Raw genomic sequence first — 24,626 nt, 5'->3', positions numbered from 1 at the left:
GATGGTTAATTTTAAATACCAATTTAAAAAAAATAATTTCTCCTGTGAAGTTGTTACTTTTGCAATATATACAGAAATTGGTGGAAACTGCACTACCTCTAAAAATGAGGTTCCTTAAGTCTAGATTGCTCAATAATACTGTTTTGCATAGAAAGGCTTGACTGCACCACTGCACTTTCTGTTCTCAAATTAGTAGCTATGTATTGTAAGGAATGATAGTACAGAGGCAGAAAATTTGCTATATGTGCCTTTTATTCCAGAAACTGCACTTTCTTTGCTTGAGCTGGGATTTGTTATTATGTCAGACAGTACTGCAGTGTTGTCAGCGAGGCGACTTTCAGGACTGAATATTTTTATTGTTTTTAGTCTTTTTTTAAAAACCTTAAACCTGTTAGGAACAGATACCTTAAAGAGGTAGATGAATACATTGTTATCTTTGAATTTGCTTCCCTACTTAGGAGTATTATAATCTCCCTTTTCTTTCCTATCTAGCAAACTTGTATTGGTGTTTATACAAAAGAGAGAGCAGCCAAATGTAAAATCCCAGCTCTGGAACTTCTGATTAAGGTAAAATGCATTTTGTAAATCTCTCTTGTTTCTAGAAAGAATAGAAAACCTGCTGTATTACTATAGTTGTTCTATATCACGCAGAAAATCTGCAGTCTGCAGTAGCAAGAGAATAGTGATAGTGTAATATTTAGATGTTAGTAATAGATATGTTTTAACAACAGATTGTCTTTGATATACCTCCAGTAGGTTACTTCAGTGTGAGCATGTCATTCCTTCATCTGCTAGAGTAAGACTTGATTGTTCTGTGGGCAGTTGCAGATCTTCTCTCACCCTCTTTATTATGTTTCTTTAAGGAGAAATTTTGCAGTTCAACTGTATTCTTACTTTAAAATACTATGTATTAATACATAATATTATAATATGTTAAACACAGTATGTGAAAAGTGTGGAGGAGGAGAAGGACTTTTTTTCAGAAGTTTTATTACTATGTGAGACAGTAATTTCATAACGTGCTTCCTTAGAATGCATTAGGCCTTTGTTTTCCAAATGCTTTTGCACCTACTTAGTTCTTTTTATGAGAAACAAAACTCCCTTCTGAGTTATTCTGTGTCAGTTCTGTGAATTGGATTGTCTTTATAGCAGCAGGGAGAGAAATACAATATGATAAAGGCTACTGCAGACTTGGTAAGCCTATGCTCTTGTGGGGTTTTTATATACATAGATATATATATATGTATATATAAAACTATACTGCATATAATTTTCATGTAGATGATCTATAATATACATTAAAAATAATAAATGTTATGTTTATAGATATATAGGAAGGTGGTTTATTGTTCAAATAGATTTCATGCCAATACTCTTTTCCTGGACTGGTCACCTTAAATCTCTTTCTTTGAATAGCATACTTAAGCTGAAGTTACACATCTGAACTGTGTTTTTATTTAGACCAAGTAGGATTGTTGTAGTGGTATTAATGACTTTCCGAAATTTTCTTTTTTTTTTTTTTTTTTAAATCTATCTTAGTTGCTCCAAAGTTTACGACGTTCCTGTCTGATGGAAGAAATGAAAGTTGGGGAGATATTTAATAAATTTTATGGGGAACTTGCCACAAAAAGTAAAGTTGCTGATACAGGTAGGCTTTAGTTTTTCTGTCAATGTCCTTTGTTTTATGTACACTGTTTTGTTGGATTATACCCCATGGAAATATATAATTGTTATTCCCATGGCAAGTGTGTTTAAAAATGGTAGCTGTCATGTTTTAGAGCTAGTAAAATTTGTTTAGGTCTTCTGATCATGATCATGCAGTTAGCTGCTTCTTAGCAGACCTGTATATATCTATGAGCTAACATGCAGGAGAAATCATGTAATTGGATTTAGTAGTGGCAGTTCGTACTGAATTTAAGCATAGGTCTGGTTTAAGATTCCCAACATAAGAGTATTTGTATGTTTAATCTGTTGTTATTAGTTCCTGAATGCTAAATCCTGAAAGTAATTCCAGCTTTCTTGTTGTTTACCAACTTAACTTTGCTAGGCTCTTAGATTTCCCACCCTGCCCCCCCCCCCCCCCCCCCCCCCCCGCCAAGTTCAGTGCGAACCTGGTGTAGCTGAACTTTTGAAGTTACTCTTATACCTGTTTTATAACTATACACACACATACCCCTGTAACTTTGAGCCTTAAGAGTAGTCCTGGTCCTTCTAGTGGGTGCTCTTTTCAAAAGTAGAGGCTGCCCATCCCTGTCAAAGTTCATGTAAACCCCAACTCGGTTGCTAAAGCTCTTTGTAACCTTATTCTAACCCTGGCCAGTTTTGTCCTAAGAGCTGCTGTTTTAGTGTGATAGTTCCTGCGTCGCTCACCCCTAATGTGAGCTCATCAGTTCAGTTCCTCCCTTGTCTAATTATGTTACTTATGATGTTAAACATACTAATATGAGCTCTAGTTTGATCATCTTGGCTAGTTACGGCTGAAATCTTGACTTGACAGGACTAGCCCTCACAAAACTTGCTGTGCCTGTGTAGAACCCTTTAGTCTAAACTCAAGCCTAGAAACTGTTGGCCTTAACCAACCTTGTTCCCCTGTACTTGGCACTGGTGAGGCCGCACCTCAAGTACTGTGTTCAGTTTTGGGCCCCTCACTACAAGAAAGACATTGAGGTGCTGGAGCGTGTCCAGAGAAGGGCAGCCAAGTTGGTGAGGAGTCTGGAGGACAAATCTTATGAGGAGCGGCTGAGGGAACTGGGGTTGTTTATCCTAGAGAAGAGGAGGCTGAGGGGAGACCTTATCGCTCTCTACAACTACCTGAAAGGGGGTTGTAGTGAGGTGGATGTCGGTCTCTTCTGTCAGGTGGCTGGAGATAGGAGGAGAGGAAATGGCCTCAGGTTGCGGCAAGGGAGATGTAGGTTAGATATTAGGAAAAATTTCTCTACCGAGAGGGTTGTCAGACATTGGAATAGACTGCCCAGGGAAGTGGTTGAGTCACCATCCCTGGAGATATTCAAAAAGCGAGTAGACGGGGTACTCCAGAACATGGTTTAGTGGGCATGGATGATCTTGAAGGTCTTTTCCAACCTAAATGATTCTATGATTCTAACCCTGATGGTAATTAAAAGACCCAGCATAACCTCAAGGCCAGTAGCAAACTTGGATTAGTAGTAAATGCTTCCTCAGTGGATATGGCCTTTATTAATCAGTTTTCTAAGCCACGTTTAAAAAGAGTAAATGTGTTTAACTTATTAATGTGAGAGGAGGATGCATCTCACATCGTAGTATGTAGATACATATGTGTATATATGTATGTACATCATGAAGAGCTGTCTTTCCTGTAGGCTAATCACCAATTAAAATTAAACCATCAGGGATGGTTTTTTCAGGGTTGCAAGTTACATAGGAATTGCAATGGAAATGTCAAAGTAATGATTTCAGTAATTAATATTTAATAATATTAAATTACTTTCTAGTACTGGAGAAGATTTATGAGCTTTTGGGAGTTTTGGGAGAGGTTCAGCCTAGTGACATGATTAACAATTCTGAAAAGCTATTCCGAGCTTATTTGGGAGAGCTTAAAACACAGGTATGATTGGAATTTCTTTTCAGACTCTTGCATTGCTTTGGTTTTTTTCCTTTGAGGTGTGTAGCACTGTATGTTGGAATACTATTGTAACTAGCACAGTTTGTAGGGAATCTAACTGGACAATTATAAATGCTTCCTTAAGGACTGTTAAAGTTTGTGTTCTCTGGTTCTGAGAAGCTTTCAAAGTAAAAATTCAAGGCTATCGGTGACAATGAATTAACCAATTTACTGTGAGAAAAGATGGCATGTGATGATCATTGCAGTAGTGCCCAAGAAAAGTTACAATGCCATGCACTGGTAGTTTCTGATTTGATCTCTACTAGCTGCAAAATACTTGCACTTCAGGTAAATGTCACAGTTCTGCTGAACTGTACTTTCCTATATTCTGCACTTTTAAGACATTAGTGTGTGTTATCTAAGTTCTGCTATGCAAGTTCTTGGTGGAACATACTTCATGCTTTTCAAAGGATTTATTATGCTTCTGTAGTTAAACTCCCCCCCAAATGATAGGAAACCTCTGAGTAGGAGATATTGCTGTGGGCTTATGTTCATAGTTGCGAGTGCTAACATAACTGTATTAAGTTAGAATGTGTTATTTTATCTACACGTACAGGAACTGGGAAACCTTGGTGTAAATTATATTAGCTTGAGGATAATATTTTTTCAATTCCCACTTTTTTTAGATGACATCAGCTACAAGGGGACCCAAGCTACCTATTGTAGCGGGATGTCTGAGGGGTTTGGTTGCACTCATGTACAACTTTAGCAAATCTGTGGACGAAGGTATGTGCTTTTTCTGTGTGAAAGACAGTCATACAATTGGATATATTTTAATCATTATACAGCCAGCAAGCAGCACCATTTCTCGCTGTGAACTCGGAATGAAAATTTCCCCACTGGTAGATGGTTTATGCAAAAGCAAGGCCTATCCAGCTACATGGTCCTTGTCTGTCTTTGTGTGGAGTGGCTTCATCAGTGTGTTTCTGTACATAAATGTTTGAAGTGCTATTTTCTACCAGTGACTGAGCAGCTGAGAGCGCCACACTGAAGCTGGAATGTGGTTTGTACAGAGATGTGTTTCCCTTACGAGAGACTTGTGTGTTAAAACATGGGTATTCAGAAAAATCAATGAATATAGATGTACAATTTTTTTCAGATTTAAGAGTATTTCAGGAAAAAGTGTCTCTGCCTCTTAAAATGAGATATGTAAGGCTTTCCATATTACTTCTTCATACCAAGCTTTGGATAAAAATATCTTTGTCTTCAGTCTACCTCTTGTGTGTCAATAGTGAAATACTCATTACCGGATTGTTTCACAGATCCGCAGACTGCAAAGGAGATTTTTGATTTTGCAGTGAAGGCAATCAGCCCACAGGTAAATCTGCTACATGTTAATTGTTCTGCATAAATGAATTAGCCCTGATGAAGAAAAAAAATCACATATGACAAACCTTTTCTGATATTACAGGTTGATCAGAAGCGATACGCAGTACAACTAGGTAAGATTGTAAATTATTTCAATTCGTGCTGAGGTGGATACCATACATACATACAGTGGTGTCTTCTGTCTGGATTTGTTTATTCTCTACTGGCTGTCTTCAGATGGCTCTAGTCTTCAGTATTCTAAGCTGATCAGGGAGCAAAGCTGGTGTACTTTTAAGTTGGAATCTAAAGAGTTAAACATGTATTTGGTTAAACTAGGCAAGGTCTAATCAGCCTGTGAACAGCAGCATTACACTGTATGCCATTTGCCCCTCTGGAGTCATACAAAACCCTGGTATGACAAGGAAACTGTGGTAAGAGTAGAAAGAAGAGGAATGTAGCAAATGAGGAGAAAAGAGAAGACGGTGGATTGGGTTAAAGGAAAAAAATAGGAAGAGAAGGGGAATTTCACTGGAAGAAGGGGAAGAATTTGGAACAAATTAAGTTCATGAAGAAAATGAGAAATTGGTCTATGAAATGTGAGTGGCTTATGCAGAAATCACAAAAATGCAAGGTTTGGGTACTAGGCCCATGGCAACTCTTTAAGGATAGTCTGCCAAAAAAAAAAAGAATTCATTAAGGATCTTGAAATTTCATTTATGCTTATATTTGGGATTGTGAAATTACCTGCATTCTGAATTCTTTATTTGTCTGCATCACAGTTTGGTGGAGGAGGGGACTTGAGCAAAAACCAAATCCTTGTGAATTGTGTGATTGAGTATTATTTTTTGTAACCAGTAAAGTCCCTTTCTTTTTCACTGTTAATGTAAATGTCGTGGTTTAACCCCAGCCAGCACCTATGCACCACGCAGCTGCTCACTCCCTCCCTCCCTCCCCACCCAGTGGGATGGGGGAGAAAATCGGCAAAAAAAGTACAACTTGTGGGTTGAGATAAGAACAGTTTAATAGAACAGAAAAGAAGAAACTAATAATGATAACACTAATAAAACGACAACAGCAATAATGAAAGGATTGGAACGTACAAATGATGTGCAGTGCAATTGCTCACCACCTGCCGACCGACACCCAGCTAGTCCCCCAAGCGGCGATTCTCCACCCCCGCTTCCCAGTTCCTACACTAGATGTGACGTCCCATGGTATGGAATACCCTGTTGGCCACTTTGGGTCAGCTGCCCTGGCTGTGTCCTGTGCCAGCTTCTTGTGCCCCTCCAGCTTTCTCGCTGGCTGGGCATGAGAAGCTGAAAAATCCTTGACTTTAGACTAAACACTACTGAGCAACAGCTGAAAACATCAGTGTTATCAACATTCTTCACATACTGAATTCAAAACATAGCACTGTACCAGCTACTAGGAAGACAGTTAACTCTATCCCAGCTGAAACCAGGACAGTAAATTACTTCAGAACACAGCTGTGCTTTCCATAGTAGTGTACATTAAAAAAGAGGATTTTGGAGAGTTATTTTTATGCTTAAGTTCTTAATGTTTGGATACTGATACTGTAATGGCTAGAAGAATACCTTTCATACCCTCCAGTCATGGTAGATATACCTCCCTAAAGTCGTAATGTGGACTTTTATAGTCTGGTCTGTTTTTGGAAAGTGGAATATAAGTTTGGGTTTTAATGAGAATTGTTTTTAAATTACAGCTGGTTTACAGTTGTTCAGCTGGCATGCTGCTCAGTTTGGTGCCTTGCTCCTGGACAACTACGTCACCCTCTTTGAAGCAATGTGTAAATGGTGTGGCCACACAAATCAGGAGCTGAAGAAGGCCAGTCATTCTGCACTAGAATCATTCCTCAAGCAGGTATTGTAACTTTACCGGGATCTCTGAGGCTAAAACAAAGTCAAATTTCTTGAATAGTGGGAATATTTGGTGCTTGGAAGTTAAGTGTATCTGTTTAATAAATAATGATTTTCTTTGGTTTTGTATCTGCTTTACAGATTTCTTTAATGGTAGCTAAGGATGCAGAGCTACACAAGAGCAAGTTGCAGTTCTTCATGGAGCAGTTCTATGGAATCATCAGAAGAACAGATTCAAGCAGCAAAGAGTTGTCCATTGCCATTCGTGGATATGGGCTTTTTGCAGCAGTATGTGCAGGAAACTTACTCTGATAAAGGAGCGTACTGAATGGATGAATGAATTCATATACCATTCATTTTACAATTTTACACAGCTTGTTCTATAGGGAATGCTCCTGTTTCTGGATTAAGTGTTGAACTTAACTATACTGTAAAACACATTGTGGTTGAAACTTATTGAAACGCATACTGTATTTAGTGGGACCACTTGCAGCATTGAAGGTTGTAGTTACTACTGCTTGTGCACTAGTTTTGAAGTGGGAAAAAAAAGAGCCTTCATATACAGCTGTCACAAAACTTGAGGATATGCTTAATCACTTAAGTACAGACAATACCTTGTTAGATCTGTCTGCGTTTAGACTGTAGAATCCAGGCCAGCTCTGCTCTGGAAGCAGTTCAGATATGTTTCCTACAGAGCAGGAATCTGTCAGAACATCCAAAATGCACTGCTGACTGCAGGACACTAGGAGGTAATTTGTGAAACAACTGCAAATTAAAAAAACAAAGCAAAACAAAAAACCTAAACCATGCTTATATACATATGTGAAGGGCAGGTATGTTTGTCAGGAAGCACTATTAAGAACCAGCTTCTAATTTTTGTCAGCAGTCAATTAATATGGCAATATAACAATAAAGTTAAGGTTCTATAAAGAAAAGGTGGTGTTTATGTATCTGCAACCTATGTGCTTGATGGTGGTACCCCAGCTTTTATATAACAAAATTCTAAACTTCTTTTTAGAGAGGGGGGGGGGAAATTAGGTTAAATAATCTCAAAGGTTATTTAGAGAAGGTTAGGAAATGTGATGGAATAGCTGGTTACTAGCTGAATCCTTTCCACTTTTCTGCCTTTTGAGCAGAGTGCATTTGTTTTGTAGAATTTTCAACATGCTTTGTTGAAACCTAGTCTTCCTCTTCTATGATACGAGCTAGAAAGGAATTCAGTTAAAGGTATTGTTTCCGGAAAAAATGTAGTATTTCAAATTACTGAATTGAAAGAACCTTCTTAAAAATATCTGTTACAGAGCACAAGAAGTTAATTAAAACTGCATAATGTAAATATGGACATAATACTGCAGATCTTAACAGGAAAAAGGGATCTTAATGCTCCAATACCTATAAATCTTTAATATGTTAAGACACACTAATAGTTGTTAGTGTGTTTAGACTAAACCTTGGCCAAGCATCAGATGCTAGGTTGTAAGGAAGTAGAGTCTTGCTGCTAATGCAAGTAGTGACCTTAGCCTGAACACAAGTTCAGTGATTGATTCAGTTTCAAGGCAGAATATTTATTTTGCTGTCTAATCACTAAAATAATTTTAAAGTAATACTTGCAGTTCTACAAATGATAAATGGGTAGTCTTAATTTTGTCAGCATGTTTTTAGACAGTCAGACTAGATTCAACCTTTAGCCTAACTATTGTATTCTGTCATTACCTAAATCAGTCCATTGTTTTTCCATGGTTAGTTCCCTACTACAGTTCTTGCCCATGACCTTGTTCCTGGTTCCTTTTCCACAAAGACTGCTTTTTGACCTTGCTCATGCTAAATACTGTGACTTACAAATCATTCTATAGAAATCTGTAAGCATTATTACATACCCTCTAGTACTGTTTGGGATGCTTTCTGCTTTTTCATTAGTTTAAGAGTAGTTTTTATCCTCTGTACAGATCCCAGCACAATAAAAGTTCAGAATTTGAGCTGCTGGGTTAAATGTTAAATAGTAGTAGCCTGTGAATGATTATTGGTTACGCCCCATTAAGGTAATCCACTTTAATGCAGCTAGGTCAAAATATAAGTGAATATTAGCATCTATAATGCTATTTTTAAGATATTTACAGCCAAACTCTGTGCTTTTTAGGCTGGATTTGATATTATATGTCACTGAAAGTTCAAGTACTCTTATAGTAAATTACACTGCATCAGTGAACTATTATTTTAGTTCATTGCAGGTACCATATTTCTCATCCATGTAGCAAGTAGAATACTTAAAGTTAGTGTATTCAGATGTATTAAGTTCCTGGAAAATTTTTAAAGATTATTCTTACTATGATTCAGTGAAGACTTGGCTGGGTTTTAGTGCTACAGCATATGTTTGCTTGGCTGTACAAAGCTGCTAAATCAGTGTTTTATTTTCTCTCTGTAAGCCCTGTAAAGCTATACATTCTAAGGATGTTGATGACATGTATGTTGAGCTCCTTCAGCGTTGTAAGCAAATGTACCTCACAGAAGCAGAAACAATGGATGACCATCTGTATCAGCTACCAAGTTTCCTCCAGTCCATTGCAAGTGTGATATTCCATATAGATACAGTAAGTGGAGTATCTAAAGTACCAGTCTTTTTTTTTGGGGGGGGGGGGGGGGGGGCGCGCTATGGATGTATAAGGAGGTAGTATCTGTGAACTTACCTACGATAGAAGGTGTTCCTTTATCTGAAATACGATGACATTTAGCTTCTAGGGGATGGGAAGAATATTATGAGAATACTTTATTGGATTTTATTTGAATAAAGAAAATGCTACCGTGCATTATAGTGAAAACCAAGATAGCCAAATGTGAATAGGTTTTTATTTATTTTAAGCGAAGCTATTTGGACCTACCCTTATCCTTCTCTTTACGTGTTTATATCACTCTGTTGCTGCTTTTTCTTTTGGTACTGACACTTAGCATGTTCTCTGAGGCTGATACTTTGATTTTCCTCTGACGCTATGCTGTCTGTGTTCTAATGAGGGCTTTCTGGATCCTAGCTGGAGCTGAGAAGTAAGGTTGGGGCAGGGAAGAGACTCACTTGCATTCTGTATTCAGATTTTTAAGGATGAACAGATTATACTTCTGGGTTGTTATTGTTTAATTAAATTGGTACTTTTCTAATAAGCTTAAGACTGGTTCTACTGAAGCACTAACCTATTCAGTAGCTACTTTCCATAGTGTGTTCCAGGAAACTTTCTTATTCCGTGTTTTTGGTTTTGTTTTTATTTTTTTTTATATGTAAGATGAATTCACTTGCTAAGTCTTTCATTGTTTTCAGAGCAGGTCATGATGTAAACTCTTGTAATAAAGTGTCTTGCTGAAATAATTTAGCATAATTCTTCACATCAGTACTGAGTTATAATCATTGTCTTTGCATGATGGGTGTTTTGGTTTTATTTCTTCTAGATTCCTGAAGTATACACTCCAGTTCTTGAACATCTAGTTGTGCTGCAGATCAATAGTTTTCCACAGTACAGTGAAAAAATGCAGTTATTGTGCTGCAGATCTATAATAAAGGTATTTCTAGCCCTCTCAGGAAAAGGTCCAGTTCTCTGGAGTTTTATTAGCACTGTGGGTGAGTCTGTGATACTAACTTCATTGTGGTTTTTTGGGAGTTGTGGTTTTTTGGTTTAGATTTTTTTTTTTTCCCCTAAATTGATCAACTGGTTCTAAGAGGTATGTGGAATAGCCATTTGGGGTCAAAAATGAAGCTTGTTCTGTCCTCTGATAATGGAGATATAGGGTTCTCATTGTGTTATTTTTCAATATCCATTGTTAAATCACTTAAGGAATACATTTAACAACTGTTTTGGATGACAGAGTGGCTATCATCAAAGGCAGGAGAATATATTTTTGTGATAATCTGTTTAGACATAAGACTGACGTTCCTATTCTGAAGGATTGTGGGGAGAAAGGGGTTTCACAGAAAAAAATGTACAAAAATCTGTTCAATACTGTCGTGGTTTAACCTAGCCAGCAACTAAGGACCACGCAGCTGCTCACTCATTTCCCCCCCCTACCCAGTGGGATGGGGTAGAGAATCAAGGGGAAAAAAAAAAAAAAGTAAAACTTGTGGGTTGAGATAAGAACAGTTTAATAGGACAGAAAGGAAGACAATAATGATGGTAATAATAACAATAATAAAAATAAAAGAATTGGGATATACAAAACAAGTGATGCACAATGCAATTGCTCAACGCTCACCAGCCGATGCCCAGTTAGTTCCAGAGCAGCAATCCGCCCCGCCCCACCCCGAGCCAACTCCCCTCAGTTTATATATACTGGGCATGACGTCACACGGTATGGAATATCCCTTTGGCAAGTTTGGGTCAGCTGTCCTGGCTGTGTCCCCTCCCAACTTCTTGTGCCCCTCCAACCTTCTTGCAGGCTGGGCATGAGAAGCTGAAAAATCCTTGACTTAGTCTAAACACTGCTTAGCAACAACTGAAAACAGCAGTGTTTTATCAACATTCTTCTCATACTAAATCCAAAACATAGCACCATCCCAGCAACTAGAAAGACAAATTAACTTTATCCCAGCCAAAACCAGGACAAATACCCTTTCAGCTACCCGTACAAAATATTACAGACAGTAGGATGAGTGTCACCTCTATTAGAAATACAATCTTTTTATGCTCTGGAACTTGTACATAATACAAATGAAAATTCCAAATATGTGGTTAGTCAGATACAGTCCTGCGAAAGTAATAATGAATATGTCAGCATTGGTAGCTGACAATTCCAGTAGCCTCCAGCATGCTGACATTTCATTATAATGATTTTCAGAAAATATTTTTAATTTCTTTTATTTGTGGTGGCTTTTCTCTGTTGCTGTGGCATTTTCATTGTTTTTCATGTTCTTGATTTGGGATGTGGTGCACCCAAGCACCATGCTGGAAAGGAGATCCTAAGGCTATGTCTGTGAGAGTCATTGGGAATTGTTGCCTTTTTCAGTATGTGCATTGTGGGCAATGCCTTGGTCATCACTGCATTCAGTCAGGAAAAAGTCAAAGCAGTATTGAGAAACAGTAGTAAGAAGCAAGTTCAAAACTGGTTCCCTGTGAAACATCCTAGAGTTATGGCTCTGGCTTTGGTTATGTTTGTCCTTAAGAAAAAAATTGGTGTTCTTTTGCCTCTCCCTCATCCTGACAGAATATAGAAAATAGAAGACTGATTTAATTAATTGCTAACATGAGTGATATGGATGCTGTGCCTTTTTAAGTCTTTTCGGGCAAATTTTTTGTTTGTTTGTTTCAGTGCATCAGGGATTAATCAGAATCTTCTCCAAGCCGATCACGTTTTCAAAGGTAAAATAACTGTTTAAACATACTTATTTCATCTAGGTTCCTAAAGTATGCATTCCAGTTCTTGAAGATCTAGCCCAGGAAACAGGGGAAGGTCCAAAGAAACAAAAATAGTACTGTCCAGTTTGAATTGTGGTCCAGTTGTTATTAGTCTCTGGTCCCTACATCTGCTCAGCATAATGAGGATGTGCCTCTTGTACGGAGTGGAAAAAATGTCAGGAAATAGACTTTTGTTCTCTGCAGTTCTTGTTTGCTCAGGTTGTCTGTAACAAAGTAGGTTGTAATTAAAGTCGTCCAACTTTCTTCCAGGTTAAGAAATTTTGGACACTTTCAAAGTTTTACTGTATGTTTGTGTTAAGGGAGGATTTTGGAACTTTTTTAATCCTGTGCAGCAGGATAACTACAGAGTTTCTCAAATAACTGATGACTAGAAAGAGAAGAACTTTAGAGGTTTTTTTGAAAGGAGCTGGTTGTTTTGTGCTCTTCTCAGATTGATTGATTAAGCTAAACATTTTGTGTTTCTAGCTGCAGAAGTAATTTTAAGTTGTGTTTTAGCTTGGGTCAGGCAGTTACATAGGCAGTTGTATTGGGTCTGGCCGAGGTGGAGTTCATTTTCCCCGTAGCAGCCCTCACAGAGCTGTGCTTGTATCTGTAGCTAGAAAGGTGTTGGTAACACACCAGTGTTTTGGCTACTGCTGAGCAGCGCTCACACAGCATCACGCTGTCTGTCCAACATTCCCCCTCACCAACAGGCTGGGAGGGTGAGCAAGATCTTGGGAGGGGACGTAGCCAGGACAGCTGACCCCAACTGACCAAAGGGATATTCCAGACCATGTGACATCTGCTCAGCAATAAAAGCTAGGAGAAAGGAGGAGGATTACAATGTTTGTCTTTTGGAGCAAGCGCTATGCGTACTGAAGGCCTGCTTCCTGGGAAGTGGCTGGACATCGCATGCTGATGGGGAGTAGAGAATCAATCTTTTGTTTTCCTTTGCTTCTGCACATGGCCTTTGCTTCTGCTTTATTAAACTGCCTTTATCTTGACCCATAAGTTTTTTTCCATCTTATTTTCTCCCCTCCCCCTTACTCCCCCATGCTGCTGAGGAGGCGAGTGATAGAGCAGCTTGGTGGGCATCTGGCGTCCAGACAAGGTCAACCCACCATAGCAGTGTTTCTGAAAAATATTGTGTACTTCCAGGATTTTTTGGGAAAGGAAGCTTCTGGAGCAGAAGAATCCCGTGGAGCTGGAGAGGTTGGGACAGGGAGGTGGAAAGTACCAACATGTAAGGACTATCTGTCTCTCTTTAGAAGTCTACTGAACTGTGACACAATGAAGGTAAAAGCATAGTTAACGTGGAAATACAAAAGGAAACATAGTCCTGAGTCTTACCACTGCATTTCTAACCCTAGACTTTTTCCAAATGTCATGCTGTGGAAGAATTGTTTCCTGGTTTTACTTGGATTTAGTGGCTGATAAATGAATTAAACAGGCATGAATTTAGGCTTCCATAGCTGAGAAACGTGTAAAGCTGGATTTTCTGGATCATTCAAATCTTGGTTTGTGAATTCAAGAAATAATTTTCATTAGTGTTTTGAAACATAACTTTTTTTCTCCTGCAAAGGAATGTGGTTTTGAAGATGAAAACTTTCTTACTGCAAATTCACCACTGCAGTCCCTGAATCGCTTGCTATATGATGAACTTATAAAATCTATTTTGAAGATTATTGAGAAATTGGACCTGACTGTTCAGAAACTGGATGTTAATGAACAGGTGAGACCTGATGACTTGTCCGTTAATTGCGCTGTTGTGGGGGAACCAAAATCACATTCTGTTTTGCTTTTATTATGCTTAGATAGCTCCTTATAGTGTCCTTAAAGTAACATTCATAATAGACAAAATGTTTTACTTCATATTTCTGAATATCGCATTGCAGTGTTAGGAGATGGAAACATTGGCATTGGTAGAAGTTCACAGAATCTGTTATTTTGGACTCCCTTCTCTGGCATCTAGTGGTTTTCATTTTCCTACTTGCTTTCTCTTTAGAAGCAAACATCCCTTATTATTTCTTTGAATTACTGATGTGTCAATTATTAGTCCTTTGTCTGTGTCAGACTAGCTAGTAGCATCTAGAAAAAGAAGAGACAGTCTGTTTATCTGGAAAAAAAGTGTAAATGCTTTCTATGTTGTCACAGATCCAGTGTTCTTCCTTCAATATCTATTTTCAGGATGAAAATGAAACTGACAGTGTTTTGGTTGGGCCTACTTCTGACCCTACTTCAAACCTTCAGCCAACGAAGCCAACAGACTTTATTGCCTTTATAAATCTAGTGGAATTCTGCAGGTATTAATATGTTTTTATGTAATTTGGAAGTTACAAAGTGTTTGGAAGAAATTTGAAGTGAGATTTATTTAAGATGCCTCTTTCTGACTTAGGACCATATACCATGTTTCAAAATGCACAAGGTGATTAGCAGGGAGACAGTAAGTGTGCTTCAGACGTCTGGGTCATAGGTAAAAACATACTAGCTCATCAGCTCAGTTTTTTTAAAAGAGTACAGGAGACAAGTCATTCACTTTCATTATTTGGGTGTAATTGTTTTCCAGTATATGTTGTAACTTTTAGTATTATACTGACCACATATCCTAAATAATTCAGAGACCAGAAATACAGTCTTTATGGAGTAGTGTTGGGCATTAAGTGAAAGGTACAGCATTGTTTGCCTGTCAAGGTCCAGTTGATTTCCCCTAGCAATACTGCAGTCTCAGTAATGAAATGTGATATGTGAGTGTGTGTGTCTTGTGTTTGTATAAATTCAATAATGAAATATAATGAGGAAGAAATGGCTTTGCACTGTAAGCAAAATAAAAATCTTCCTATGCTTGCCTCAGAAGGCAGCATGTAATTATTCCCTTGCTATTTTTGGAGATGCTCTGTTATAGCAATACTTCTCTTTCTCATGCTGACTGGCTTGAAAGTTTGAAAAAAATGAAACAAATATTTTATTCAGTTTCTCTTTTCTTTTCTTTTTTTTTTTTCTTTCTTTTCTTTTGGTCCCCTGGGATGTTTTCTATGCATCTGTTTTAGAGAAATACTTCCAGAGAAGCATGTTGAATACTTTAACCCTTGGGTATATTCCTTTGGTTATGAGCTTATTATACATTCAACGAGACTACCTCTTATTAGTGGATTCTACAAGCTACTTTCTGTTACAATGAAAATTGCCAAGAAAATAAAATACTTTGAGGTGAGATCTCTTTCCTGATGTAGGGGGAACATGTTGTGTTAATGATGGTGCAGTTCTTATATATAGTCTTTTATGCACTATGGAAAATAGTTCATCGAAACTGTTACCCCATTGTTTCAAATGTTTATAGCATCCTATGCCTCCATAGTTACAAGCACACAGAAAGTAAAAATTTAGACTAGAAGCCCAGTTTCTGAAGAGACACCATCCATGTGTAATGCTCTTTCCAAAATCCTTAGCTGGGTGAACAGAGGGATGGGAAATACCATTGCAGTGCACGTGGTACAGAAGATAGCTTGGATATCGGAAACAATCTAGCCAGAACAGCAGCGACATGTATGGCTTAATTACTCAGCTTTTGGGGTATACTTGTATTCCACTTACTGATTTCCATAGGAAATATGCTCTATTGGTGGATGCACCATTTGCGGTATTGAAGCTATTGTAAAGTGATGGTGCTTCATCCCATTATGTGTGTAGCCCACCACAGAGCCCAGAACTGTCCCTGCCACTGCTGGTAATGGCACCAAGTGAAGCAAATTTGGGAACTCATTGGCATAGGTGCTTGTACTGTAGATGCTGTTGTGAATTGCCCTTTTCTTATTCCACCAGCGTTCTTGCCACCTAGACATCCACTGTTAAAGATGTTTTTTTCTTTTATAGTTTGTTAGATGGGTGGACAAGGAAAAAATTAAGCCATTGAAAAGTTATTTTTCAGTCATATGTATCTTGCTTATTTGGGTAATATTAAGTATATTCCAAAAAGCTGACCCTCAGCACACCTTATTAATGTTAGTTTCTAAGCTATAAGAACAAACCTACATTTCAAGTTTTCACTGATGCCAGTTTCACGTTGGACAGTAATGTATATTCTGAGTTGAACTTGGGCTTCATATTTGTAGTGTGTACTATATTTTTTAATACTGTTGACTTGTGGTTTCTCTTTGGTAGGGTGTCAGTCCAAGGAGTCTCAGAAAATGTCCTGAAGACCCAGAGAAGAGGTCTTGCTTTGCACTGTTTGTAAAGTTTGGAAAAGAGGTAAGTGATTTTGCTGGCTAACTTTTCTAGTCTGAGTATAAAAATATATGACTCAATCAAAATTGTATCTTCTGAGAAATCTTACATATATGATAGAAGTATTCCATCTCTTTGAATTATACAGCAAAGTGGGGGTTTAAGACCTTTTTCTGTGTTTTTTACTTAATGTCAGAAGAGGTATATTGGTCACCTATTCAGGTGCAACTGAGAAATAACTGTATAATTATACATTAAATACTTTCAGTAACTGCAGGTGAATGAGATTCCACTATTGGTTTTGAATTGTTTATTTTACATGGATATTGATACAGCTAAATCAAGATCTTGAAAGGCTTATGATTGTTCTTGATCTGTTTATCTGAATTTTAGGTTGCAGCAAAAATGAAACAGTATAAGGATGAGTTGTTGGCGTCCTGTCTGAATTTTTTGCTCTCTTTACCACATGACATAATCATGCTTGACATCAAAGCATATATTCCTGCACTACAGGTGGGTCGAAGTGATGTACAGCTAATACTTTTTTTTGCGAAAACACACAAAAAAAATTCTGGAGCAAAGTTGGTATCCTGTTGAGCAATTAAGATAACTATTAAGTTTTTTACTGTCTTCACCGAGATAGAATACAAATTACTTGACTTTTTGGATAGACAATTAAATTGTCAGAATTTGCTTTTCTACTAAGCTGACTGTGTTAGTGTCTGTGTTGCAATATAATGTATATCTCCTGTGCTGATCTTGAGTGAGATGTTAAGCAGACAAAACTTAAGAAGGAGGATGTATTGTATGCTAAACGCTTTCAAAGATTTTTTTTTTTTAACCTTTAAATAGTAGTAGTCAATAAAAATGAAAGACTGATAGTTTTACATTTGACATGTAGAATGCATTTAAGCTGGGCCTTAGCTGTACCCCAATGGCTGATCTGGGACTGGATGCCTTGGAAGACTGGTCAGCTCACATCCCCAGACATATAATGCAACCTTACTACAAGGATGTTCTACCTCTTCTTGATGGTTATTTGAAAAACTCTACATCTACAGGTACATACAGGCAAAAAATTGTTAGTCTTAAGGGAGAGAAAAATAATTTTTTCATAGTTAAGCCTAAAGATACGGATGTGATGTACTTCTTGTCTATATTGTGTGCTTCTGTGGTTGGAATATAACTTCTCTTACACCCCAAAATTTACGGTTTTCTTAAACTAGGATTTATTTGCTACTGCTGAACAATCATTAATTCTAGCCATTTTATATGCCACTTCTCTGTGACTTGTCCTTTGTATCCTTAAATCAGCTTAGTTTTCACTTATAGAGACTTATTTTCCTTAATAAAGATTTTAAATGAATGAACAATTATCACATCTTAAAAATAAAACTGGACAAAACCAGGGTGGATTTTTTTAAAAGAAACTATGAGTAGGCGCATGAGGTGCTGGTACAATAAACTAATATTAATATGCTGGTTTTTTGTTCATCAGTTGAATCCCAGAATAACTGGGAAGTAAGAAAACTTTCTCGAGCAGCCCAGAAGGGATTTAATAAAGTTATGATCCAGCGTTTAAGAAAAGCAAAGACTTTTTCATTGGTAAGAACACTGTTTCTTTTTAGAATTAAATGTGAGTTAATCACTTTGCACTGTTTCTCTTCCTTTCTTGCATGCATACTTTTTTTCTGAGGGTTATTTCTACCTTAGATCAGTTCAATGAATCCCATTCTATAGCGTGCCTCCAAAAGCTGTTACATCAGCGCAGCTGGAAAAATGTCATATTCTAGAGTGAGAATGGGAATGAAGCAGGGAAAGGGAACTGAAGAAATGCTGTAAGTTAGCATCACTGCTAGACTGATGCATTATGGAAACAAAAATTTAACCCTTACACCTAAAATCAGGTGCCAGCTTAGCAGTGGTGCAGTGTACAAATACAATTTTGTGAATGTGTAACTTTTTTTTAATTGTCTTGTGGATAGGTTCATAGTCTTAGAAGTCAAACATACATATCTTTTTGACCAGTGTCTTCTCAAGTAGCTCAAAATAAGTAGTTTTATTTGCATATGCCAGTGCACAAACTTGGAATAAACCGTTTTTCAGTGTAAAACTAATAGTTACTCCTATTTATATAAAACTATTTCTGACCTCATGGTCTCTAAACAGAATGAGTAAATTTTACATCCCGTACAGGCTGCTTATGAAACTCGGTTGGCTGCTTACATATAGATACAAGATCTAAAGTTAAGTTCTGGGTTTAAAGCAAATAGAGAGTAATTTTTACTTTTTAGACTATTATGTCATTCTGTAGCTATGTGTTATCTGTGGTGATAAAATTTTAACCTTTACTTGAGAAATGGCAATTGAAAGCCCACAAAATGTGATGAAAATGCTTTCCAGTCTTGCCCTCTTTTGCTTATTGAACCAAAACTCTTCTCTCGTTTGATGTGGTTCTTCTCCCCACAGGTTCTTCATTTTGCCTTCATCCATATGTTAATAAGAGCCATAAAACCTTCATTTACTATGGAAACCAAGTTACTTCTACATAGAAGTAACTCTTCCTTCACTAATATAAATCTGTTGAATTATTTAGGATGACAGTTCCTCCTTGGGAGCAGTAAGGACTAGAGTGGCACGCCTTCTTGGGTCTTTGGGAGGGCAGATCAACCACAACTTAATTACAGGTGAGTGTCGTGTCAATATAAATAAAAATATTTACATGCCTCTGCTGTCTCTCTTTCAAAGTAGATTTGAGTGAGGTCTCAACATCACTTTATGAGAATGCATGGGCTTTTCAACGAAAGCTGTTTTGTGTTGCTCTTGTTTAAACAAAATCGCTTTTATTCAGTTCCGGATTTCAGAAGAGCAAAGTATTCACTAACTTACTATGGAATGCAGAAAGTGTATAGAAAACTTCAGCTGAAGGCAAAAAAATTACATGCATCAAAGTATATAGTTTTATTTATTCCTCCCCTTCACCCTCTGGCTGCAAAGCCTTTTTAAAACTTCACCCCAGTTTGTAACTCTTTAAGTACTTGTTTCCACCTTTTTACTACAATTCTCACTTAATCCAGTTTTTTAGAACTGCAGCCTGTGAATCGTGTAAGTCTTGGCAAGCTTTCTTCTTCACTTGTGAGTTTAAGGTGCACCATGCCTTTAGTATGTCCAGGTAGTAGAGATCAATTTGAGTGCCTCCTCAAAAAAAAGAAGAAATTTTCTGCTCTTCTCTGTTCAGTCTGTGAATAAGCTTTATAATTTAATTATTAAACACCGTAAAATCTAATTAAAACAAAAATGGGAAAGTATAGTGTAAGTACCTGACCATGGGATTCAAGGGATAAATTCGGTGCAAAATTCAGTCTAAAAACTAATGTAGTTGTATAGATGTTTTGTTCTTTTCTTTTCATGCTTACAGTTGTTTTTTCTGCCTTTACAATCAATTTTCTTTCTGCCAAGTGCTTCTCTGTTGCTTATTCAGAAGTACTGTGGGGAAAGTAGCATTATTCTCTGGAAATTAAATACAAAGTGTGGTCAGATTTTGTTAAACCAATTAACAAAAATGGGAATACAGGGAGAGAAGGGAGTAAGTATGGCAGTTTTCCTTGGAGGGCATAGCCATAAATGTAGTCATTTTCTGTGCAACTGGAGGAGTCTATGTTGGGTGGTCTTGTCTGATCTGATCTTCAAGAGTTGTTTTTATAACACAAGAAGACAAAAGTAGTATATTGGATGTCTTTAAAGAAGTATTTTAAATCAAGTGGATTCAATGTCTTCTGGGTTTATAATTGTCTCCAAACTTACCTGTATTGAAACTGGAGGCTACTGCAACTGTCTCCTGACATGTTGCCTGCAGTTATTTTTCCATGTGGTGGCTAAACATCTGTTTACCGGCCATCTAACATACTTCTGGTGCTTGTACCTTCCAGTAATTTATAAAGCATTGACATTGCATGGCAATCTAACTGAAGTTGGAAGGCTACAGATTTTTTGACTGAGCTACAGAAATACTTTCTCTATGTGTCTTATATAAAGCTTTTTTGTTTGTTTTTTTCTCTTTTTTTTAATCTTTTTCAAATGCATTAGCTTCCTCTGCAGAAGAGATGATGAAGAAATATGTATCCTGGGACACTGAGAAGCGTCTGAGCTTTGCTGTACCATTTGCAGATATGAAGCCTGTCATCTACTTGGATTTATTCTTGCCTCGTGTGACTGAGCTGGCTCTTTCTGCAAGTGACAGGCAAACAAAAGTATTGATGTTTTTCTGCATCTTTCTTTATGCTGGCTGATAAATACTGCATAAAATAATGTCTTCCTTGTTAAGAAAGACCTGTTTTAATTAATTCATAGGTAGCAATGTGCTTTTTTGGTGCTCTTTCATGATGACATTATTCTGAGTGTTTAAAACCTAAAGAGCAGAAGTTGCTTTAAGCTCTTACCAGACAGCACTGTGCTTGGAGAGTTAGACTTAACATAGAAATGAAAATTTTTGAACTAGTCAGTCTTCAGTGTTGTTTGGCCTCCTCCTCATGCCTAGCTTATGAACTTGTGGGCCCAGTCCAGCAGAGCACTTAAGCAAACATTTTGCTGCTTTGCTGGATTGGGATGCTGATACCCAAACATTGTCCAGAACAGAGGTATCCTTGAAAACACCATGGTGGGTGGCTTATCCAGTGGTGAATTTTCTCCAGCTGAAAAGCAACTGCCCATGATAGAGACTAAAACATGGGCAGAAAGGCCAGTTAGAATGTGCGTAAATTATTTCCATGAACATGATCCATTCCTGGAATGGCGATTTAGCAGAGATTGGAGTGATTTCTCAAGTACATCCTTTCTTGTGACTTATTCTCTCCTGCCCACAATGTTGTCTTCTCTGTGAAAGTAATGGGTGCATAACCAAAGGGATTTTTAAATTTCAGGTTGCAGCATGTGAGTTGCTACATGGCATAGTCACGTATATGTTGGGGAGAGCATCTCAGATGCCAGAAGGATCTCAGGGTCCCCCACCCATGTATCAGTTACATAAGCGACTATTTCCAGTACTGCTTCATCTTGCTTGTGATGTAGACCAGGTAAACAGATTCATTTATAAGCATTTTAGCTTGTTTAAAATACCTGTAAATGTGGGAATTAACTTCTAAATAAAACTGTAAGTTATCCTGTTAGAAGTTATCCTGACACATTGCCTTCCTCCATGCCCCCCCCCCCCCCCCCCCGCCAAATGTATTTTGTAAGCTGAAATTCTATTTTAGGAATAGTATTTCAGGGGCAGGGTGTGGAAGCCTTTTTAAAGACTTCAATAATGGAGTGTAATTCAGAGTAACTGAGGAGTGTACAAATACATGAGGGTTTCAAGTTTGAAGTTTCATTCGAAGAGTTTGTGGTAGTAGCTGCTCTTTGTCGCTGTATATAATTTCTATATTTTTCTTTAATAAGTTAATTTGAGGTGAAGTTGATTATTTCAATATTGAATGAGTGCAAAGCTACAACCCACAAGAAAAGCATTTGGGAGAGAATTTGTAGCTGACTCATTGATAGCTAAGGATGATATATTTAATTCAGACATCTGAACTTGATATTTCTCCTCCTTTACACAAAACAGAATAGACATATAGGTTCAGCTCTACTGAAATTACAGGTCTTGTGCCTTTTCAAACTGCTGTTTGGACCCTGGCATCTGAGTTCTATTTTTAGACGAAAGGGACTTTGCGTTCTGTTAAAATATACAGGAAGCTGTGTTACCAGTTTAAGTGAAACCCCTTTTGCTGGCATATGGCTGAACATAAAGCATAGGTAAATAATGTCTGGATTGGTCCAAACCAGTGCACACAGGCATACACACTGTATTATAAGTATGTATGTATGCATATATAAGTATATTTAATGGTTCTTCCCTTCATGTTATAGTATGACAGTATTCAATCAGGTTGACTTAACAGAATTGTTGAAATCCAAGAAGTTAAAAAAATGTATATGGTAAAGATGAAGAGAGATTTTAGATCAAAATACAGCTTAAAAACAAACTTCCATGTTTCCCTGGCTGTTTATTGCTATATCAGTCCACGGCATGTAACATTCTTTGTCTCAGAGGATCTTATTGAAAGTAAGCTTGGAGATCTTGTGAGACTAGTTGAATAGAAAGCAGCTAACCAGATTTTTTTTTTTTTTTTTTAAATCCTTGATATCGGAATGTAATATGAAGCTGACTATTTATTTTATAGACCCTTTTTCAAAGTAGTACTTTTTTTATTCTTACATATTTGAATAGCAAAATAGCATAGAAATGTATTAATCTTAGAAATGTAGTCAACTTTTGCTCTTTTCAGGTAACAAGACAGTTGTATGAACCTTTAGTCATGCAGCTCATTCACTGGTTTACCAACAACAAAAAATTTGAGAGTCAAGATACAGTGGCATTCCTGGAAGCTATCTTGGTAGGTCATAAGTCTTTCTTTTCTTTTTTCTGTGACTGTGTGACTTTATTTTTAACTAGCATCATTTTCTACTGAAAGAGTCAGGAACACACAAACAGATATAATAGCTCCTTATTTGTCTGAAAGAAGGAAAACAGTTTTATCAATTTTTTTTTTTTTTTAATGACCATTTAATGTTTCTTAACCAATATTTTGGTGAGGGATTTCTCTATTTCTTCGGCATTCTCAAAATGCACGTGTAGCATCTTTAGAATCTTTACAGGATTAATGAAACACTCTTTTTATCATCAGTATATACAAGGAACTACTGAAATACATTCACACACACCTCCCCTGAATGAAAGTTGCCTTTGTGTGCTTAATTTTTCTCTAAGTTTCTTTGCTTTCACCAGGTGCAGAAGCTTTAAATTTAAAACTGGCTTTTGCACTGAGCTGAAGTAGTTGGAGGCAAGGTAGGTCAGGAAGTTTTGCTGTACTTTTTGTAAATGAGACTCTGTTGTTGCACCACTTCTAAAGCAGAGGAAACAGGCCCATCAGAAAATGAAGTGACTTAGACAAGACTCCTAAACTGGTAGCTGAGACAGGAATACAAATCCAGATCTTTGAGGCCTAATCCAGTGCTGTGAGGGCTGGAAATGCTGCCCTTCCCTTGACAGTAGTAATCTTGAAGCTTTGTTATATCTGGGAAACTGTGAGTACACTTTTTTAACTTACAAATAATACTGTGTAAATAAGCTGCTCTAATACTGCACTGAGACAATGGCGAGGCTTTTCTCATTCTTGTAATGAAATAATCTTGTGTAATTTCAGACTGGCATAGTGGATCCAGTTGACAGCACTTTGAGAGATTTCTGTGGTCAGTGCATACGAGAATTTTTGAAATGGTCTATTAAGCAGACAACACCAAGACAGCAGGAGAAAAGCCCAGCAAACACCAAGTCTCTTTTTAAACGGTTGTATAGTCTTGCTCTTCATCCCAGTGCTTTCAAGAGACTGGGTGCAGCGCTTGCTTTTAACAGCATCTATAGAGAATTTAGGTGAGCAAACAGAGCTTGAAATAGTAACTAGCTTGGACTAAAGGTTCAAGCAGATAAAAAGAATTAAGTGTAGAACTCAAGTAGTCATCCACTGACACTCATTCTATTAACGTATATGATAGCTGTCAAATTGAGTTACTCAGATTATTAATTTTTAATTATAATTGTGTAGTTTGGGCTTTCTGCAGGTGGGGAGCAAATAAATTTAAATTTCTATCACAAATTTATTGGAAGTTATTTATGCCTTTTAAAGGTGCCAGCAAATTTCATTGCTATTTTTTAGAGTGGTTTGGATGTATTTTTTTGTGCAAACACCTTGTGCAGTTTGTCTCTACAGCATTTTAATTTGTTTAATTTGTTTTTTTTAATTAGAATTTCATACTTAGTGTTTCTTCTACTCATGTTTCTCACGAAATTTATTTATTTAAAGGGAAGAAAATTCTCTGGTGGAGCAGTTTGTATTTGAAGCATTGGTTGTATTTCTGGAAAGCCTGGCCCTAGCCCATAAAGATGAGAAATCATTAGGTGAGCTATAATTAACTATGGAATGAAGAAAAAAGCCATCCTGTTGAATCTTGGATTAAAAAAGAAAAACTACTATAACTGTAAGAGAAGTGAATGTGCTTAGTTTTGCAACAAAGGAAGGATTATTTTTCATTACTGATTAGGAACTCTTTGAATCAACTGCTTGCAACATATAAAAGTGGAAGATTTTGGGCCCAGGAGAAAGAACCTTTTCA

General features: G+C 37.2%; 1 protein-coding gene across 2 annotated transcripts in view; it reads left to right on the top strand.

The window, feature by feature from the left end:
• The window catches only part of PRKDC (protein kinase, DNA-activated, catalytic subunit), an 86,643-nt gene that overhangs the window by 1,428 nt on the left and 60,589 nt on the right, over positions 1-24,626 (top strand). The window contains exons 4-28 of one of the 2 annotated variants that reach the window (XM_069779309.1): positions 493-567; positions 1,540-1,648; positions 3,471-3,583; positions 4,267-4,366; positions 4,903-4,958; positions 5,052-5,082; positions 6,672-6,829; positions 6,967-7,113; positions 9,249-9,413; positions 10,258-10,426; positions 12,109-12,158; positions 13,353-13,490; positions 13,777-13,926; positions 14,349-14,497; positions 15,242-15,401; positions 16,353-16,439; positions 16,809-16,928; positions 17,317-17,476; positions 17,914-18,020; positions 19,012-19,102; positions 20,502-20,665; positions 21,335-21,487; positions 22,742-22,849; positions 23,660-23,886; positions 24,317-24,411. In XM_069779309.1, coding sequence (XP_069635410.1) covers positions 493-567; positions 1,540-1,648; positions 3,471-3,583; positions 4,267-4,366; positions 4,903-4,958; positions 5,052-5,082; positions 6,672-6,829; positions 6,967-7,113; positions 9,249-9,413; positions 10,258-10,426; positions 12,109-12,158; positions 13,353-13,490; positions 13,777-13,926; positions 14,349-14,497; positions 15,242-15,401; positions 16,353-16,439; positions 16,809-16,928; positions 17,317-17,476; positions 17,914-18,020; positions 19,012-19,102; positions 20,502-20,665; positions 21,335-21,487; positions 22,742-22,849; positions 23,660-23,886; positions 24,317-24,411 — 3,082 coding nt within the window. The remainder of the gene's footprint in view (positions 1-492; positions 568-1,539; positions 1,649-3,470; positions 3,584-4,266; positions 4,367-4,902; positions 4,959-5,051; positions 5,083-6,671; positions 6,830-6,966; positions 7,114-9,248; positions 9,414-10,257; positions 10,427-12,108; positions 12,159-13,352; positions 13,491-13,776; positions 13,927-14,348; positions 14,498-15,241; positions 15,402-16,352; positions 16,440-16,808; positions 16,929-17,316; positions 17,477-17,913; positions 18,021-19,011; positions 19,103-20,501; positions 20,666-21,334; positions 21,488-22,741; positions 22,850-23,659; positions 23,887-24,316; positions 24,412-24,626) is intronic. The other variant, XM_069779310.1, reaches the window with a different exon arrangement.

This window comes from Haliaeetus albicilla, chromosome 3, assembly GCF_947461875.1.
Source record: "Haliaeetus albicilla chromosome 3, bHalAlb1.1, whole genome shotgun sequence".
NCBI classification, from domain to species: Eukaryota; Metazoa; Chordata; class Aves; order Accipitriformes; family Accipitridae; genus Haliaeetus; species Haliaeetus albicilla.
The sequence above is the reverse complement of the archived record's forward strand: the minus strand, read 5'-3'. Positions and strand labels throughout refer to the sequence as shown.